Source organism: Oncorhynchus tshawytscha, linkage group LG14 (assembly GCF_018296145.1).
Source record: "Oncorhynchus tshawytscha isolate Ot180627B linkage group LG14, Otsh_v2.0, whole genome shotgun sequence".
NCBI lineage: Eukaryota > Metazoa > Chordata > Actinopteri > Salmoniformes > Salmonidae > Oncorhynchus > Oncorhynchus tshawytscha.
This window is the reverse complement of record NC_056442.1, coordinates 46,698,625-46,718,658: the sequence shown is the minus strand read 5'-3', so window position 1 is coordinate 46,718,658 and position 20,034 is coordinate 46,698,625. Positions and strand designations below refer to the sequence as shown.

The window sequence follows — 20,034 nt, the reverse complement described above, 5'->3', positions numbered from 1 at the left end:
TTTTTCCTTTTGGTTGTTTGTCATTTTGATCATTCATGTGTTCCTTTTTTAAAGTGTGTGCGTGCTCATGCACAGCAGCAGGTTGATGGGGCATTGTAGAACAGCTCTCTAGTCTGTGCTCAATGCCGGTTTCCTTTAGCCTCTGTACCTGCAGTAGGGTAGTCCAGTCTGACTGCTGTTTGCAAGGGCTGAGGCCATGGGAAACATCCCTATCTTCACCAGCCCATAATCAGGCCTTGTAAAGGCAGGACTGGATTTCAGGAACAACCTCCCTCTGATGGATCTCTTTCACGCTGCCTTCAATGTTAGGATGGCCACTAGGAGGTGCTGTAGACTTTTTCTAAAATTGACAGTGGCAGTAATGCCACACGGCGGCAACAACGTGCAGAGTGTGTACATCTAACATGCAAGCCAACACCACTGACCTCCTGTAGGCATTGCACACAGACAATCGATATGGAACTCTTCACTGGCTATGTAAATACCAAAAAGGCTTGATGTGTAGGATGATCTGTAGGCTAGAAGGAGAATTGGCAGCTTTGTAGATGGAATTTGAGTTGGAGCTTAACAGTGATTACCTTGCTTCCCTGTATTTTGAATGTGATCAGTAGTCACGAATGTCATATCTCAATGCTGATGTACCAAGAATTCTTTGCTCCTCCCCACCTATTCTTTACCTCCTCCCTAACTAAACCTCAACTTAATAACAAGCTATCTTTTAGGGAGAAGACTATGTCCTGGTAGACAGTTTCAGCCCCCATGTTGTAAGGTTTTACATTGTAACAGGTGTGACCTGCTACAGTATATGGTGGCGTATAATATTTGCAATTATGTGCCAGTAAAGACTTTTACTGAATGAAGTGTCTCATTCTTCATTAGGGTTACCGGGTTCAATATCCCATATGCTATCTTCTGCCCCATCTGCAAGGCACTTTACCCCTAATTCTCTAGGGGTGCTGCTCTCCCATGCTCCCAGCCTGTGATGTGTATGTTGTGTGTCTATTTGGGTACCATGACAGCAAAAAAAAGTAAGAATTTCCATGCAAATAAACCAATAAAGCAAGCATAGTATTGTAAATGTTTTGAATTTCAAGTTGATTAATGTAGGCTAATTGACTCTGCCCAGTTTACCAAACACCTAATTGACCAACCTTATTCCTCATCAGCCAACTTCATACTGAAAAAAAAATAATATATATATATATATGGCTGTGAACTGATCATGCATCAGTCACGCACATGCAAGTCGTGATATCTACGTGCCCACGCCCAATTAGTCAATCACGTGTGTTTTAGGACCCTAAAATAATGCTGACTTTTTATCTCTCGTTTCTCATCCGCCATCCCTCGTCGTTTCAAGTAGCTGCAGGGCCTCTTAAGTGAATGTACAGTCTCCGGTTCGAAGCATCATGGCCAAAACCGTATTCTGCGATTCCATGCCACTGCTGTACTTACACACAAAGGTGAGTTAAAAGTTTAAATAGGATGCGTAAAGTTTAGTATGTTTAACGTCCCATAAAGTGTCCAAACATTTAAATACGCGCAGGTGACCCACAGCTGCGTGTTTGTTGATCCCTTTCCAAGTAAAAAAAATGGAATATGAATTTTCTGGAGTTGGGACTTGTTTCCTAGAAAATGTGTAGCCCTTGATCATGACGCTCAGTTCCATTACACGAAGGCATCTTCTTTATGGGGGGAGTTTTGTTAAGGGTGTTTTCACATATAGTCCTCTTTAATATAACCGATTTTAGTCCTCCATTCCACCGATCTCTATTCCACCAGAACATGTTATAAACACTAACCACTTACATTTTGGAAGAATTTACTACATATAATTCTGTAATGAAAGGTGTTCATCCAATGTAGACTAATGCCCCTTTTGTTTTCTCACTCTATTCAAACCACACAATCGAATAATCAGTTTAAGAAGCTGTGTTGGCCTCTGTCACATATTGCAAACAAATAATCTGAACTAAACACATTTGACAATCACTAATCAACATCCAAAAACGGCACACTTTTTTTAAGCCTTCGAACCTGCACATCGTCATCCAACACAATCTCACACTCAATTCGTGCGAATATGTACAAAAAGTATTTCAGCAGATTGTTTTTGTGCGGCTTGTTTGGTGTGAAAATTCATAGGAAAAGGCTATGTTTTGTGCGACTGGATTCATAGGAAAAAAACATTTTGGGGGGCCAAACTTTGGAACAATTTTCGGGAAGTTATTGGAGCAATGCATTTTGTACAATGATGTTCTACACTGCCTTTTTTGTGTCCTTCATTCATTTTATTTTTGATTAATGCCAATGCTGTTTTCTATGCTTGTTTTCACAGTATCACAATAGTTTGGGATACTGGTGCTATGTTGGATTTTATGAGGGTTGTCATGTTGGAGTAAAAAGCTGTATTTGTGTTATTACATTTTGGGGGGGTATTGATGAATGTATATGAATGGGGATACATGTTCATGATGGGAAATGAATTCAACAAGAAATGTAGGGAAACAGAAGACCTGCAAAAAAAATGCAACTATAACAAGGCTGGACTATCTATGATCAATTAAGCCATATCAATGAGATTAAACAGGTTCATGTAAAATAATGAATTATGTTGGTTTACATTTATGGCACTTCGAAAGTAATTTCATGATGATTATGGTCATGTGAATCATGTTATATACTTAGGCTATTGTAACAAGGCATATTCCAGCATTGTAGGTCTACTGCCTCTGCCCAGAGGAGTACTAGGCTTTCGTGACAACGGCCATTAGAGTTCACTTTACCACGTATGAGCCCTGGTTATAGTCCCTGTTGCAGCTCACTTTGCCAAGTATGAGCTCTGGTTAGAGTTCCTGTTGCAGCTGTCATTTTCCTCTGCTACATTGGTGCCAGCTTTGGGATCACATCCAGCTCACGTCTAGTTATGTGATCTAGTGGTTGGATGCATTCTGTTTTTCACATTGTGTTGGGTGTAATTACATTCATCTATCTAGTGAACAATGGGCGTGACAGAAGTAGTCACTACAGGTGTACATCCAAGTTGCCTGAAACGGAATGGAAAGTGCTATGCCCTGACCAGTTATTCAGAAGAAAGTCTTCTGTGACTATCTCATTTACATAAGTAAAATGACCAGTGTGGACTCAAAACAAACACACAGTACACATTTTAAAAACAACCTGTTTAAAGTGTTATTACAACCACAGTGGTCTGTTACTGAAGCTTGTATATCAGATAATCTGACAATGGTCCACATATGGGTAGACAAAGTGTGTCATGCAGCAGAACACAACTATCCTTGTTTTAGGATGAAAACCAGTAATGTGAATCACTGTTGATCCATCCTGTTCTGATCTAATGAGATGGATGTGGGATTTCCTATGTCCTAGAATCAAGCCCTTTCCCAGTCATGAAGGACGAAGTTAGGCCCCTCTTGGTTCTCATTGGCAGACTGAACTCATGTTAGGGGTTATATCACTTGTATTTCTGCTGACTTTGAACATAGCTTAGGGTTAGGGTATTGAATCAATTTCAAACTCCTACACCACTATTCTCAACATATTATAACCTTGTAGATTGTAAATAAAAATACAAAATTAAGCTGATATAACTTATATTTCTTATTATAGCCGAATGGCTTCAGGCTGAGCATTTCTGACCATTTTATTTACAGAGAGCAATTTTCATTTTTATAACATGTAGTGTCCATTTACATTTGATTAATTATTAATTATTATGATTAATTATTGCTTTATTCAGTGGAAATACAGAATGTGTGTTAAAATGCCAAATATACCAAAAGCTAAATCATGCAGGGATTTACGACTATTTAAGCGTGTTAATCATTATTGAAACATGCAAACTACAAACGTTTAACCAGTTAAAGATAATGAATTCGGACAACCTAGATACAAATATTTGATAAAAAGTAATTCATACAAAAGTCGAGAGTTGGCTATAACATGAGTACAAACAAAGTGAGTGTGTGTTTGTGAGTGTGTGTGTATATATATATGTGTTTGGAAATTATAATACACAGTTATAAAATGTATCCCCATTCCCCAAATACCTTAATTTGATACCACAAAAAAATTTTTAAAAAATTCTCCCAATCTGTCAACCCTCATAAAATTCAACATAGCCTTGTATAAAATGCATTGTGAAAAATGGTGTAATGTTAAAGAAAAAGTGGAGCCTTGTGTAATGTAGGCTCCACAAATAATAAATGTGTAATGAATCAAATCATGTAGGCCTACTGTTGCCTTCACAAGATAAGGGCCTTTCTGACTACTAGTGCACCTGTATCCCAAAGAATTAAGCAAGAACAAGCATAGAAAACAGTATTGGCATTAATAAAATGTAAGGCTACTATTATAATTATTTTGGTGATAACCTGGTTGTTTAACAATATTATCTTGTTAACACTGTACATAGCCCATCTATAAATAGCCCAAACCACTACCTCTTCCCCTACTGTATTTATTTATTTTGCTCCTTTGCACCCCAGTATTTCTACTTTGCGCACTCATCTACTGTCAAATCTACCATTCCAGTGTTTTAATTGCTATTTTGTATTTACTTCGCCACCATGGCCTATTCATTGCCTTTACCTCCCGTATCTCACCTCATTTGCTCACATTGTATATAGACTTATTTTTCTACTGTATTATTGACTGTATGTTTGTTTTACTCCATGTGGAACTCTGTGTTGTTATGTGTCGAACTGCTTTGCTTTATCTTGGCCAGGTCACAGTTGTAAATGAGAACTTGTTCTCAACTAGACTACCTGGTTAAATAAAGGTGAAATAAATAAAAAACATTTATATAAATGATGTGGGACACAAAGGCAGTGTAGAACTCCATTACCAACCATGTATCGCTCTAATAACTTTTTTAATGGTTCACTCCCCCCTCCAAAGAATGTCTTTTCACATGAATTAATCCACACAAAAATGCACAAAACCTGCTGATATGCAGCACAACCAACATCTTTTCTCTTTTGTAGTGTTATGGCAGGGAAAACTGTTTTACAGTAGTCTCGCATGTGGTGTGGGAATAATGACAAGCGAACCTGGGGAGCTTTGTGTTTTCATTGACCTAAAAAAGGGAATTGGACCAAGGATTTCAAGCGAGGTGGTCTCAGTTCGTTTGGCTTCGGTGTCTCTTGACCGTTCTGAGTTCCTTTGGCGTGTTCACACTGGGGAAAAAAATTAAGCGAACCGCACTGAGTTCACAAAAATTGGATTAAAGGGACCAAGTGTGAACACTAACACACATGGGGGTACGGTTTATGAAGCATAAAGACCTTACCTTTCATAACAGCAATATATAATTTTCAAAAAACAAAGTAAAATTGATACGCACCTATATAGGGTTCCCATATGGCCATGTCACATTGCTTGTTAACAGAAGACTGAGTGTGCTACCTTGTGCTAATTATACTGAACAAAAATATTAATGCAACAATTTCAATTTTACTGATTTACAGTTCATGAATGTGAATCTATGAGGCCTAATCTATGAATTTCACATGATTGGGCACAGGCACAGCCATGGGTGGGTCTGGAAGACACTTGGGAGCCAGGCCCAGCCAATCAGAATTGTTTTTTTCCCCACAAAAGTGCTAAATTACAAACAGAAATACTCCTTAGCACCCACACTCCCTCAAAACATCTGTGACACATTGTGTTGTGTGACAAAACTACACATTTTAGAGAGGCCTATTATTGTCCCCAGCACAAGGGGCACCTGTGTAATGATCATGCTGTTTATTCAGCATCTTGATATGCCACACCTGTCAGGTGGATGGATTATCATGGCAAAGGAAAAATGCTCACTAACAGGGATGTAAACAAATTTGTGCCTAAAATTGGAGAGAAATAAGCTTTTTGTGGATATGGAACATTTCTGGGATCTTTGTTACATGAAAGAAATAAAAGCTGAAATAAATCATTCTCTCTACTATTATTCTGACATTTCACCTTCTTAAAATAAAGTGGTGATCCTAACTGACCTCAAACAGGGAATGTTTACAAGGATTAAATGTCAAGGATTGTGAAAAACTGAGCTTAAATGTATTTGGCTAAGGTGTATGTAAACTTCTGACTTCAACTGTAGGTAGAGTTATTAAAGTGACTATGCATAGATGATAACAACAGAGAGTAGCAGCAGTGTAAAAGAGGGGGTTGGGGCATTGCAAATAGTCTGCGTAGCCATTTGATTAGAAACCGCTTCTTCCCCAAGGAGACTTGTGGCTTGGGGGTAGAAGCTGTTTAGAAGCCTCTTGGACCTAGACTTGGCCCCTCCGGTACTGCTTGCCTTGCGGTAGCAGAGAGAACAGTCTATGACTAGGGCGGCTGGAGTCTTTGACAATTTTGATGGCCTTCCTCTGACACCGCCTGTTATTGAGATCCTGGGTGGCAGGAAGCTTGACCCCAGTGATATACTGGGCCTTTCACACTACAAAAGGTAGTGCCTTGCGGTCGAAGGCCGAGCAGTTGCCATACTAGGCAGTGATGCAACCAGTCAGGATGTTCTCGATGCTGCAGCTGTAGAACCTTTTGAGAATCTGACGACCCATGCCAAATCTTTTCAGTCTCCTGGGGAATAGGTTTTGTTGTGCCTTCTTCACAACTGTCTTGGTGTGCTTGGACCATGTTAGTTTGTTGGTGATGTGGACACCAAGGAACGTGAAGCTCTCAATCTGCTCCACTGCAGCCCCGTCGATGAGAATGAGGGTGTGCTCGGTCCTCTTTTTCCTGTAGTCCACAATCTTCTTCTTTGTCTTGATCACGTTGAGGGAGTGGTTGTTGTCCTGGCACCATACAGCCAGGTCTCTGACCTCCTCCCTATAGGCTGTCACGTCGTTGTCTGTGATCACTGTTGTCATCTGCAAGCTTAATGATGGTGTTGGAGTCGTGCCTGGCCGTAAAGTCATGAGTGAACAGGGAGTACAGGATGGGACTGAGCACGCACCTCTGAGGGGCCGCTGTGTTGAGCATCAGTGTGGCGGATGTGTTATTACCTACCCTTACCACCTGTGGGCGGCCCGTCAGGAAGTCCAGGATCCAGTTGCAGAGGGAGATGTTTAGTCCCAGGGTCCTTAGCTTATTGATGAGCTTTGAGGGCACTATGGGGTTGAATGCTAAGTTGTAGTCAATGAATAGCATTCTCACATAGGTGTTCCTTTTGTCCAGGTGGGAAAGGGCAGTGTGGAGTGCAATAGAGATTGCATCATCTGTGGATCTGTTGGGGCGGTATGCAAATTAGAGTGGGTCTAGGGTTTCCACATGATAAAATTCATGTTTTGTCAACTCCGGCAGATTTTTGGCTAACGTCAACCGCGTCAGTGCTGAAAGATCGGAGAATAGTTGTTTTTGTTTGGGATTTTCAAATGAATTTCCATATTTTACCAATGTTTGTATAAAATTGTTGTTTTCGAGGGCAAAAGTGCCTTGAATATCTATTTATATTTGAAGAAATATGGTCATCACTGTTGTGCAACATCTGCTTAAACAATTGACTTCTTTGCTGTGCTAGACTTAAGGGATGTTCGCTTTATAAATGTTTTATGTTCTAAATCTAGGAAAAACATGCCAAAATTCTAACGAAATTAGCCCTGTGGCATTTAATAGTGCTATACAACCAAAACGTTTGGAGATTTCTATTACATATTTGAATAATCTAATGTTAGAATTAAATAAAGGCCTTAACACTTGTTGGACAGTAATTGTAATGGAGTTGACATAAATCCAATCGCATTTTATGAAAAAAAACGTGGTGTGATAGCTCAGCTGTTCCCAAATGTAGCTATTTGTAACTTGTCAGAAATGTCCAGATCAACTAGCTCATGTCAGTTGTTTTTTAAGCTAGGTTTATTAGCTCATGGGTTATTTTGTAATATTTGAGTCACTCATATCACATGAATACACATAATGGAAGCATGTAAAGAATTGCAAGACAATTAGCTTTAACAGCGCTAAAGTTCCGCTTGTCTTCTGCGGTGACTTTACCCACACACGGTTACCGCCTGTGGAACTGTGTTACACCACTTGTTCGGGTTTCTATCGTCTCTCTGACTGAACCATCAGTGCTCTGTCTGCTAGCAGCATGTGTTCGTTTGCCTAACCCCGCCTTCTTAGGCTCTGCTCACGTGCTCGAACAGATCCGTGGCAGTCATTGGCTGAGAAGCGTTAAATACGTCAGTCTGCCGTACGACAGCCATGTGGATGTGTTCTGGACCAGCTGACTGATGAACTATGGCACATTTCACATCTGAGAGACACGTGAAATGTAGCAACAATGTAGCATTTCTAATTCACCCTGTAGGGAAGGCAAAACATGTATGCATGTATGTATCTATTTTTAAATCACACCATGCTTCCCTGTCGTTCTTTTCTCAATAGTCCAGTTTACAAAGGCTGTTAATTTAGTGTAGCCTACGGTATAACAATACAAGTCCAGTAACCCAAAGAAACATGGTATAGAAATAACAGAATAGGTAGAGCTTTGTCCCCATATAATTAGGTAATTTAATAGGATCTCTGTCCCTATGATATTCTGCCCAAACCTCACCACTGTAGTCACACCTCTCTCATCCAGTCACTTCAGCTCAAAACTCATGCGGTCCCCACCCCTACACGTGCCCAGAAAACGAAGTAGTCTTTATTATGCTACATCCTCCCAGATTACTTGTGCTTCCGCCCCAATCTCTTGATATCGACGGAAACCGTTTGTCATTCTAGCAAGGGAAGGGTCGTCACTAGAAAGCCACAAAGTCATAAACCCTGAATATTTATTCAATGTATCTTATTAAAATTCGATTATAAACCTAACTTTAACCTAAACCATATACTTATACTTAAATTTAAATTACGATCAAAAAGCACATTCTTTTTTTTCATAAATGTTTACAATAGGCCTGTAGCCAATTCAGACTTTGTGGCTGTGGCAACTAGTGGAAACCCGCAGGGAGGTCTAGGAGGCGGGGACATTTTCAGGTTGGGTACCGATTATCAATTTTGGATCTGGGACTCGTTGCGTAGGATCTAGCCGTTAGGCAACAGGCAGTCTTCACATCCCGTTAGCTAGTTTATACATTCAATGAGATAGATGTAATAGAAACGCAGCGATAGACACGCATAGATGACATGACATAAGGGAAACGTTGAAAGATAGAGCTAGAAATTAGGTGCTCTAGCCAACAATACGGCGAGACGGAGCGCTATACAAGTGAAGTGAACCAACAGTGGCAAAGAGTCCAACTTGATATTGGAGGTAAGATGTTGGTGATTTTTTAAAAATATATATATACTTTGAGACGGAGACTTTTGAAACGATAATTTAATGTAAAAGGTGCACTGACCACAGTTGCTTTATATGTGGACTTTTTGACCTGATTTAAACCTGCTGACCATACTTAAGCAAGTATTTAAACATTTGACAAATATAGTTGTCATGTTATTTCTTTGATTTATTTATTAGGCCTAATTATTCCTGACTTATTTCGTGCGTTTGGTATATCGCGTTTGTTAATGTGTAAAGCAATAGAGTTTGTCTGCTCTGCCGAAGTTGTGACGTTACATAAGGGAAAGGGGAGGAGCCCCAAGTTGTGACAGCGCACGTTTGATACCCATCATACACGTTTGTCCTAGTGGCCTATTGTTTACAAAATAACACCACAGAAAGTTACCTATAAACCATTGCTTAGTCGGAACGTCATAAAACCTGCCATTGGGTATCATCATGTACAAGAAAGTGTCAGTTCTCAGGGGGCTATATAGTCGCACAACGTTACTTTGTGCCCCTCTAAAAAGCTTGAGGTGCAAATATATTTCATTTTGTCAGCTATTGTTTATTACATTGATTTTTAACCAATATTTCTGCTTACAAGTCCCATGACTGACTTAAAGCTCTTCTCCACGAGATAAATGGGTTTTCCTCGACAGTTGAAATTCAGCTGACAGTGTGGGTAGTCTAATGGTCAGAACCATGGGGCTTTTTTCTCTCTCTCTCTCTTATCCTGGACATAAGATACTCTCACTCAAACAGAGAAAATTCAAAGATTTTGGGGAAAGAGAAATGGAGGGAGGAAATGCCAAATTGTGTAAACATGTCTGTCAGAACAGGGTTGACCTATAGGGTGACACAGTGTTACATAAAGAACCACATTTGCATCCACATACAGTATACCGCTCTAAAGACTAATCCCACTCATGTGCTAAATCACTTCTGAAGCTCTCATGATCATGTCCATGGTAACCACCATGATTTAACATCTCCCATCATGCCTGGTCAATACTTGCAAAAACTGTGTATTTTGTCATGGTGATGTTTAATTAGTGGGTGGATGTGATATTACCAAACACACATAGCACCCCCCACTATTCTCGCGGCATGCACATACAGTCCACACACACGGGACCCTGATGTATCTAGGAGTGAAGAGGAGGAGCCAGGCAAAGGGAACAAGCTGAGGAGGGAGAAGTGACTAAGGAGGAGGAGCTAAATCAGAGATTATGTATCCAGCAGCATAATGTCATTTCAACACGTAAAAATATTCAGTGAGGAGTTTTTATTTTTTTCTGCTGCTTGGAACCAAGGTCTTTCTATTTTAATGAGAGTAGCTTTTTTGAAGTACCATAGGCCGATGCATTTTAAAACATATTCCAGGGAAATGTTACTCAGTGGTGTATTTGGTTCTCCTCCAGGACGCAGTATGCCTCTGGAACAGGCTTGTCTAAGTGGGCGAGAGCCACGTGCATACAGTAAGAATGCAGAGGACAGGAGCAACACTGCCACCCTGCTGGCCTCAAGGAGTACTGCAGACACAGAGTCCAACAGAAGAGGCTCTCGCTGTGGATCTGAAAAAGATTCTGGATATTCGGGTGAGGGAGAACGTTCCGGAGACTCACCCACCCCCTCGCTCTTTCTCACTCCAATGTATTTCCTGTAAACTCTCACACTGCCAGACAGTGTGACCATCATTTTTTAAAAATTGTATTTATTTCACCTTTATTTAACCAGGTAGGCAAGTTGAGAACAAGTTCTCATTTGCAATTGCGACCTGGCCAAGATAAAGCAAAGCAGTTCGACACATACAACGACACAGAGTTACACATGGAGTAAAACGAACATACAGTCAATAATACAGTAGAAAAGGTCTATATACGATGTGAGCAAATGAGGTGAGATAAGGGAGGTAAAGGCAAAAAAAAGGCCATGGTGGCAAAGTAAATACAATATAGCAAGTAAAACACTGGAATGGTAGATTTGCAGTGGAAGAATGTGCAAAGTAGAAATAAAAATAATGGGGTCATGACACAGGGTGACACAGTGTTACACAGGCCAGGCAGTGCAAGTCACAGCTTCCAATAGGATGAATTACTGACTACAAAATGACAAGTATGTGACGTGCAACCAGTCTGAGGTGTTGTATTCCTAGATAGAGAAGGACACACGTATAGTCTACATGCTCACTGGCCCTCTACTCAGTAGTATTGCTGATAGAATTCCATGAATTCCTTCATGAGGAGTACTAGATTACTGTCCATGATGACTTGTGAGTATGACCTCACAGGTACACATGACTCACTCAGTAACCAGTGGGAAACGGTATAAAATAAATTGTCAAATTTCTTGTGAGGACAGCTCCCATCCCCCCTGTATTCCCCTTCAATCCATCTGTATTTCTTCAATTCTTTACACTCATCTCTCTCTCTCTCTCTCTCTCTCTTCTCTTCTCTCTCTTCTCTTCTCTCTCTTCTCTCTCTCTCTCTCTCTCTTCTCTTCTCAACTCTCTTTCTTCTGGCTCCATCTAGAGAGGACCAGGGCTCTCAGCGTGAGTGAGCCCTCTCTCTCTCTCTCCTCTCTCTCTCTCTCAGGAGAATCTCACCCTGGTCCCTCTCTCCCTCTCTCTCTCTCACCCTCTATTCTCTCTCTCTCTCTCTCTCTCTCTCTCTCTCTTTCTCTCTCTCTCTCTCTCTCTCTCTCTCTCTCCAGACAACAACAGCTGCACAGACTGGCTCCATGCGGATAGAGAGGACCAGGGCAGCAGCATGAGTGAGCCCAGGGGAAGGGAGGGTCTACAGAGCCAAGTCAAGCCCGAGCAGGCCCCTCTCCAGGAGAATCACACCCTGGTCCCCAGCCCCGACCTCACCCCCATATTCATCATCAGGAACGTGGTGCTCAAACAGGTGAGGGAGGCAGGCTTGAGGTCAGTTCCATTTCAGTAGTCAATTGATAAAGTAAACAAAATGTTCCTAATTGAAGAGGTAGCTTGACTAGAGCATGAAACTGTGAAGAAAGACATGGCAGGAGGTGGCCAATCATAGGACAGCCAAACTAAACGGAGTAACAAATAAAAAAGGAGAAATGGATACAGAAATAGAGGAGGGGACAGGAGGAAGAGGAGGGGAGAGGCGGAGGAGGAAGAGGGGGTTACAGGTGGAGGAGGAATAGGGGGTTACAGGTGGAAGAGGAGGTGATGGGGACAGGTGGAGGAGGTAGAGGGGGTTACAGGTGGAGGAGGAAGAGGAGGTGACAGGGACAGAGTGTGAGGAAGAAAGCACCTGGAAATGAGTTGTCTAATAAATGTCACTGTGAACCAGATTGACCAAATGGTTTTAGGGATGTATTTGATGGCACCAAACTCATCCTTGTTCACAATCCTCTTACAGCAAGTCCGCTCAAATAAGTTGCCCTTTTTTATGTGTTAGCATGAGGAGTTGCCTCTCTTTTTCTCATCTTCCCTTCATATTCCCCCCCCCCCAGAATGGCTCAGACCATCACCTCCAGAACCAGCTAAACTGGGAGAACAGAGGAGGAAGCTCCAATGACTCTGGCCCCTGTCATGTGATCCTGGTCCAGCAGCCCAGTGAAGCCTCGGCCGCATCCCCAAAGCCCAACAGAACACAGTCCTGGAGATCTGACAGCACAGCTATGAAAACAAAAAGCAGAACCTACCTGCCCATTCTTAAGTCCTACCCTCGTATCGCTCCCCATCCCAGTAAGAAGCCATCAGACATAACCCCAGTGGACCCCCATGGTAAGGGGACTGGCAGGGAGGACCAGAGCCAGGACAAGAGGATGTGTACAGAGGACAAGAGGGATGAGGTGTCCACTACTACTCACTTACTGACACCATCCAGAAAACATGTCCGCAAGCAGCCAGACCCCAAGAGAAGCCTGTCCCACTGGAGGAGCCCTGCCTCCTCCCGCTCCCCCAGCCCCTGCTCTCCTTCCACACTTTCCAGCTTTGTCTCCCGCTCTATGTCCAGCTCCGACATCACCACTGCCTCCTCATACTCCTCTTCCGGTGGCTCCTCTCCCCTCTTGGCCAGGAGGTGGCCTAGCAGGCACGGTCCAGGCCTGTCCCTGTTCAGTGCGGCGCGCGACAGGCGCTTCCTGAACACGGTGGGCATCCTAAGCCAGTCAGGCCTGCTTGACATCACGCTGCGCACCCAGGACCTCCTCCGCCAGAGCAATGCCACAGACCGAGACATCGCCCAGCTCCGCCAGCACACACAGCTGCTGTACCAGGCCGCCAACCACCAAAACAACAACCCCTATAACAATGACCCTGATAATAACGACCCCAATGCCAACACAGCCAACGCTGGCTGGGAGAGGATACACCAGGCTATGGCTCAGTCAGGCTGCTATCCCAGCCTCAAGAACCTGGGGAGGGAAGAGGATCACAACACTTCTAGTCCAGAGCCAGGAGTGGGAGGGGACACCAGTTTCAAGAGAGACTCAGTTGACCCTAATATTGCCACTCATACCCACAATGGGGTGGAGGCCCCGGTCCCACCCTCGTCCCTCCTGGCCCCCATGTCAGATATGCTCCCACAGTACTGCCCTGTTTCCCTGTCACAGCATTCTCCAGTCAGCGTCACCACGTCCCGCTCTCACTCTGGGCAGGCCAGTGCCAAACCCCCTGAGACAGTCACCATCATGCCCCCTGACAGTTCCACCCATGGTGGTCTTCTCTAGCACCTGCCCAAGGAAAGGCAGGGCATCCGGCCAGTTTGTAACCCTCTAACAGTCACTTCACTTCAGCTCCAACGAAATTCCTAGAGTGGCTGAGGGGAAGAGGTTGAAGGTTTAATGACGCGTGAGACAATGTCGACAGAATGGCACTATGCCACACTGTGTATTTCTGCACAGCGTCTGAGTACTACTCATTGCCTGCCATAAGAACTCAGCTTCAGCTTACCTTTTAGTGAGCTGAATATCAAGACGTGCTTTTGGATGAACTTCACTACGTATAGAGAAATTATACTGACAATGTACATTCTTTTTGTATTTGCCATATATAAAACAGACTGACCAGGTAAATTCAGGTGAAAGTTATGATCCCTTATTTATGTCATCTGTTAAATACACCTCAATCAGTTAGTGTAGATGAAGGGGAGAACACCGGTTAAAGAAGGATTTTTAAGTGCCTTTGAACAACAGGCTATGGTAGTAGGTGCCAGGCACACTGGTTTGAGTGTGTCAAGAACTGCAACACTGCTGGGTTTTTCACACTCAACAGTTTCCCATGTGTATCAAGAATGGTTCACCAACCAAAGGACATCCAGCCAACTTGACACAACTGTGTGATACATTGGAGTCGACATGGGCCAGCATCCCTGTGGAACGCTTTCCACTCCTTGTAGAGTCCATGCCCTGATGAATTGAGGCTGTTCTGAAGGCACAAGGGGGTGGAACTCAATATTCCTAATGTGTACACTCTGTGTATAACCGTATCGTATGGTTAAAGATGTCATTGAAACATAAAAGGCTATCTCATTCAGGATCTTGGAGATCCTACCAGGGAATGATGTATTAACATTGGTCTTTGATTGTTTTACTATTGACAACAGCAGATGTGTATGTGTTTGCTTCTTGAGTCTCATCCAAGGGAATTCCAGTACACGCATATCTTACATAAAGACAGTTTATTTTTTAATCTACTTTAATTTGTGTTTTTAGATAAGCATCATTTTGTGGGGAATTCACCAATGTTTCTGATGTCTAATAAGTATTATTAAAATGTAATTGAGGTAAAGCACAAATTTACGTAACAAAAATACTATTAGTTAAAGAGTTGCTTTATATTGGCCAAAAATGGTCTTTCATAATAAGAAACTGACAGAATGAGATGACCTTTTAGTAGTGACTACAACTGCTACCATGTAAACTGGAGTGACTTCAGGAAGTACGTCATGAGCTGCCAGTAACCCATGTTAAGCCTTGAGCTGGGACAGTTGAAAGAACATTGTGTTTTGTTTAGTACAATGACAATCTGCATTGTCTCTAGGTTGCTCGCTCTGTGCTTGGGCTATGTTCTTTCAAATGTATTGTGGTGACACACTGTTCAAATATGGAACATGATGACACTGTATTGAAAAATGCGCCATTGTTCATTATCAATGGTATTCTCTCAACATGTTGGTAAGGATACAAGAGTCCAGCTAGGTGTTGTGTTAAGATAAATGATCAGTATACAAAGAACTTTGACACAGAAGCTTTTCTAGGTGTGTGTCAGTTAATTTGTCTGTGGTCTCCCCTGCTGCGGTCATGAGTATCTCCATCTCTGCTCCAGAGGTCATGTGCTCCGGCTTAGTCTTTCTATTCCCGGGTCAGCCGGAGGTCATGGTCCAGCTGGTCAGCCGGAGGTCATGGTCCAGCCGACACAGGTGGAGGAAATGCTGGTGAGTTGAGGGGAAAGTCAGCACATCAATATGTCAAAACTTTAATGGTTAATGATTTAAGTGAGTTAGTTGGTTTCTTCAATACTTTATGGTCATTTTGCAGTGAATAAATTATACCTACCCACTCAGTTTACAAAAATAATTTCAGATCTATAAGTCCTCCAATTTGATCCTTTAAACATAATTATCCTATGACCAATCCATGAAGAAAACTGTTTTTGAACACCAGTCACAGGTCAGTCACACTCTCACCTCTAAGACTGCCTGTCCCGGTGCAGATCTGTAGCAGGGCCCCCACGGGGACCAGGACGATGGAGGAGAGGGCCAACAGCCAGCCCAGAACATACACCCATCCTGGGTACACATACGAGCGGTTGAAGGTCAGGTGCTGGTACTCCACCAGAGAGCAGATAAATGACACCTGGGAGAGACGAGAGGAAATTAGGATTTCTTCAACATCAAGATATACTTTTAACATTTAAAGTAACTCCAAATCAGTTGTTTTTGTTGCTGTTGAGAATACTACCATCATTTCAAGTTGCTTGTGTAAAGCAAGTGTATGTTTGTAAATATATGCTTTATATATATTTTATTGGACATAAAAGAGGGCATTCAATCATTGACAGAAATATATTCCAAGTTAGTTATAACATCTGCTAAACACGTGTATGTGACCAATATACACTGCTCAAAAAAATTAAGGGAACACTAAAATAACACATCCTAGATCTGAATGAATGAAATATTCTTATTAAATACTTTTTTCTTTACATAGTTGAATGTGCTGACAACAAAATCACACAAATATTATCAATGGAAATCAAATGTATCAACCCATGGAGGTCTGGATTTGGAGACACACTCAAAATTCAAGTAGAAAACCACACTACAGGCTGATCCAACGTTGATGTAATGTCCTTAAAACAAGTCTAAATGAGGCTCAGTAGTGTGTGTGGCCTCCACGTGCCTGTATGACCTCCCTACAACGCCTGGGCATGCTCCTGATGAGGTGGTGGATGGTATCCTGAGGGATCTCCTCCCAGACCTGGACTAAAGCATCCGCCAACTCCTGGACAGTCTGTGGTGCAACGTGGCGTTGGTGGATGGAGCGAGACATGATGTCCCAGATGTGCTCAATTGGATTCAGGTCTGGGGAACGGGCGGGCCAGTCCATAACATCAATGCCTTCCTCTTGCAGGAACTGCTGACACACTCCAGCCACATGAGGTCTAGCATTGTCTTGCATTAGGAGGAACCCAGGGCCAACCGCACCAGCATATGGTCTCACAAGGGGTCTAAGGATCTCATCTCGGTACCTAATGGCAGTCAGGCTACCTCTGGCGAGCGCATGGAAGGCTGTGCGGCCCCCCAAATAAATGCCACCCCACACCATTACTGACCCACCGCCAAACCGGTCATGCTGGAGGATGTTGCAGGCAGCAGAACGTTCTCCACGGCGTCTCCAGACTCTGTCACGTGCTCAGTGTGAACCTGCTTTTATCTGTGAAGAGCACAGAGCGCCAGTGGCGAATTTGCCGATCTTGGTGTTCTCTGGCAAATGCCAAATGTCCTGCACGGTGTTGGGCTGTAAGCACAACCCCCACCTGTGGACGTTGGGCCCTCATACCACCCTCATGGAGTCTGTTTCTGACCGTTTGAGCAGACACATGCACATTTGTGGCCTGCTGGAGGTCATTTTGCAGGGCTCTGGCAGTGCTCCTCCTTGCACAAAGGCGGAGGTAGCGGTCCTGCTGCTGGGTTGTTGCCCTCCTACGGCCTCCTCCACGTCTCCTGATGTACTGGCCTGTCTCCTGGTAGCGCCTCTATGCTCTGGACACTACGCTGACAGACACAGCAAACCTTCTTGCCACAGCTCGCATTGATGTGCCATCCTGGATGAGCTGCACTACCCGAGCCACTTGTGTGGGTTGTAGACTCCGTCTCATGCTACCACTAGAGTGAAAACACCGCCAGCATTCAAAAGTGACCAAAACATCAGCCAGGAAGCATAGGAACTGAGAAGTGGTCTGTGGTTATCACCTGCAGAACCACTCCTTTATTGGGGGTGTCTTGCTAATTGCCTATAATTTCCACCTGTTGTCTATTCCATTTGCACAACAGCATGTGAAATGTATTGTCAATCAGTGTTGCTACCTATGTGGACAGTTTGATTTCACAGAAGTGTGGTTGACTTGGAGTTACATTGTGTTGTTTAAGTGTTCCCTTTATTTTTTTGAGCCGTGTATTTTGATCAGCCTCACCAAATATCCATTCCATGGCCTCGAACACAGAGAGGAAGAGCAGACGGGTTCCGTTACAGGCATAGTAGTCAAACAACTGGAACACATACATCCCACTCTGGGGACAAGAGAAGAGCGGTTTGAGTAGATCACAGCTACACAGACACACACAGTGAGAGAGAGACACAGCGAGAGGGGTGAGACACAGCAGCACCTGACCCCCCCCCCACACAAACAAACATGGTCTTTAATGTTGTGGCCAACTGGATGATCTTTGATCCCCTGCTGATTTTGTACGTTTGCCCACGTTTGCCCATGAAAGAAATGATCAGTCTATAATTTTAATGGTAGGTTTATTTGAACAGTGAGAGACAGCATAACAACAACAAAAATCCAGAAAAACGCATGTCAAAAATGTTAGAAATGGATTTGCATTTTAATGAGAGAAATAAGTATTTGACCCCTCTACAAAATATGACTTAGTACTTGGTGGCAAAACCCTTGTTGGCAATCACAGAGGTCAGACTTTTCTTGTAGTTGGCCACCAGGTTTGCACACATCTCAGGAGGAATTTTGTCCCACTCCTCTTTGCAGATCTTCTCCAAGTCATTAAGGTGTCGTGGCCGACGTTTGGCAACTCAAACCTTCAGCTCCCTCCACAGATTTTCTGTGGGATTAAGGTCTGGAGACTGGCTAGGCCACTCCAGGACCTTAATGTGTTTCTTCTTGAGCCACTCCTTTGTTGCCTTGGCCGTGTGTTTTGGGTCATGCTGGAATATCCATCCACGACCCATTTTCAATGCCCTGGCTGAGAGAAGGAGGTTCTCATGGTGTTCTTGGGGTCATAGGCAGCATTCCTCCTCCCAAACACGGCGAGTTGATGCCAAAGAGCTCCATTTTGGTCTCATCTGACCACAACACTTTCACCCAATTGTCCTCTGAATCATTCAGATGTTCAGGGGGCCTTTGCGGGAGCTGCAGGATTTCAGTCCTTCACGGCGTACTGTGTTACCAATTGTTTTCTTGGTGACTATGGTCCCAGCTGCCTTGAGATCATTGACAAGATCCTCCCATGGGCTGATTCCTCTCCGTTCTCATGATCATTGCAACTCCACGAGGTGAGATCTTGCATGGAGCCCCAGGCTGAGGGAGATTGACAGTTCTTCTTTTCCATTTGCGAATAATCGCACCAACAACTGTTGTCACCTTCTCACCAAGCTGCTTGGCGATGGTCTTGTAGCCCATTCCAGCCTTGTGTTGGTCTACAATCTTGTCCCTGACATCCTTGGAGAGCTCCTTGGTCTTGGCCATGGTGGAGAGTTTGAAATCTGATTGATTGCTTCTGTGGACAGGTGTCTTTTATACAGGTAACAAACTGAGATTAGGAGCAATCCCTTTAAGAGTGTGCTCCTAATCTCAGCTCGTTACCTGCATAAAAGACACCTGGGAGCCAGAAATCTTTCTGATTGAGAGGGGGTCAAATACTTATTTCCCTCATTAAAATGCAAATCAATTTATAACATTTTTGACATGCGTTTTACTGGATTTTTTTCTTGTTATTCTGTCTCTCGCTGTTCAAATAAACCTACCACTACAATTATAGACTGATCATTTCTTTGTCAGTGGGCAAACATACAAACTCAGCAGGGGATCAAATACTTTTTTTCCTCACTGTATGTTGCATCCGTAAACTTACTCCCAGAATTCAGTGGCTGCAAAGGTTGAGTTCATCTGTCTGGTTTGAGAGTGGAAGTCAACACAGGCCTCCAATCAGGTAGAGAGAACATAATGTATGATACATGCATTTAAATGGTCTAAGTTCCTCATTTGTTCAGCTGATCATCATTTGAATAACCAGTGCACCTTCTCCTTCATGGACTCCACCATTTTTGTAGCAGAGGTAGGGGAACTTCCATGCGTTACCTAGGCTCATCACTCAACTTGCAGACTTGTTTTCGAGTTGCTGTGCTTTTTGTTGCCAACCTATTTTGCTACCTGACAACTTTTACGGTTTTTACTTTTTAATTACCGTTTATATATATATATATATTTTTTTTCCTCAACTTTTTCACTCCGGACGCTTTATCTGGACACG

At 43.1% G+C, this 20,034-nt stretch overlaps 1 protein-coding gene across 3 annotated transcripts; it reads left to right on the top strand.

Moving 5' to 3' along the window:
- Window positions 1-1,247: 1,247 nt before the first annotated feature.
- On the top strand, window positions 1,248-14,232 carry si:ch211-132b12.7 (uncharacterized protein LOC564531 homolog). Of its 3 annotated transcripts, none has more exons than XM_024445528.2 (4): window positions 1,249-1,463; window positions 10,711-10,887; window positions 12,002-12,195; window positions 12,773-14,232. In XM_024445528.2, the coding sequence occupies exons 2-4, from the start codon at window positions 10,719-10,721 to the stop codon at window positions 13,991-13,993; spliced, it is 1,584 nt and encodes a 527-aa protein (XP_024301296.1). In that variant the 5' UTR covers window positions 1,249-1,463; window positions 10,711-10,718; the 3' UTR covers window positions 13,994-14,232. The 3 variants fall into 3 exon arrangements, with proteins under 3 accessions (XP_024301297.1, XP_024301296.1, XP_024301295.1); XM_024445527.2 differs by lacking the exon at window positions 1,249-1,463 and adding an exon at window positions 8,739-9,277; XM_024445529.2 differs by lacking the exon at window positions 10,711-10,887 and having other exon boundaries at window positions 1,248-1,463.
- Window positions 14,233-20,034: the final 5,802 nt, after the last annotated feature.

What these genes read in the sequence shown, in the direction of transcription:
- si:ch211-132b12.7 (XM_024445528.2), top strand. Translation starts at nt 10,719, where the DNA reads ATGCCTCTGGAACAGGCTTGTCTAAGTGGGCGAGAGCCACGTGCATAC. An exon ending in AAAAGATTCTGGATATTCGG is followed by an intron (nt 10,888 to 12,001) that starts GTGAGGGAGAAC and finishes CTCTCTCTCCAG; the next exon opens with ACAACAACAGCTGCACAGAC. An exon ending in GGAACGTGGTGCTCAAACAG is followed by an intron (nt 12,196 to 12,772) that starts GTGAGGGAGGCA and finishes CCCCCCCCCCAG; the next exon opens with AATGGCTCAGACCATCACCT.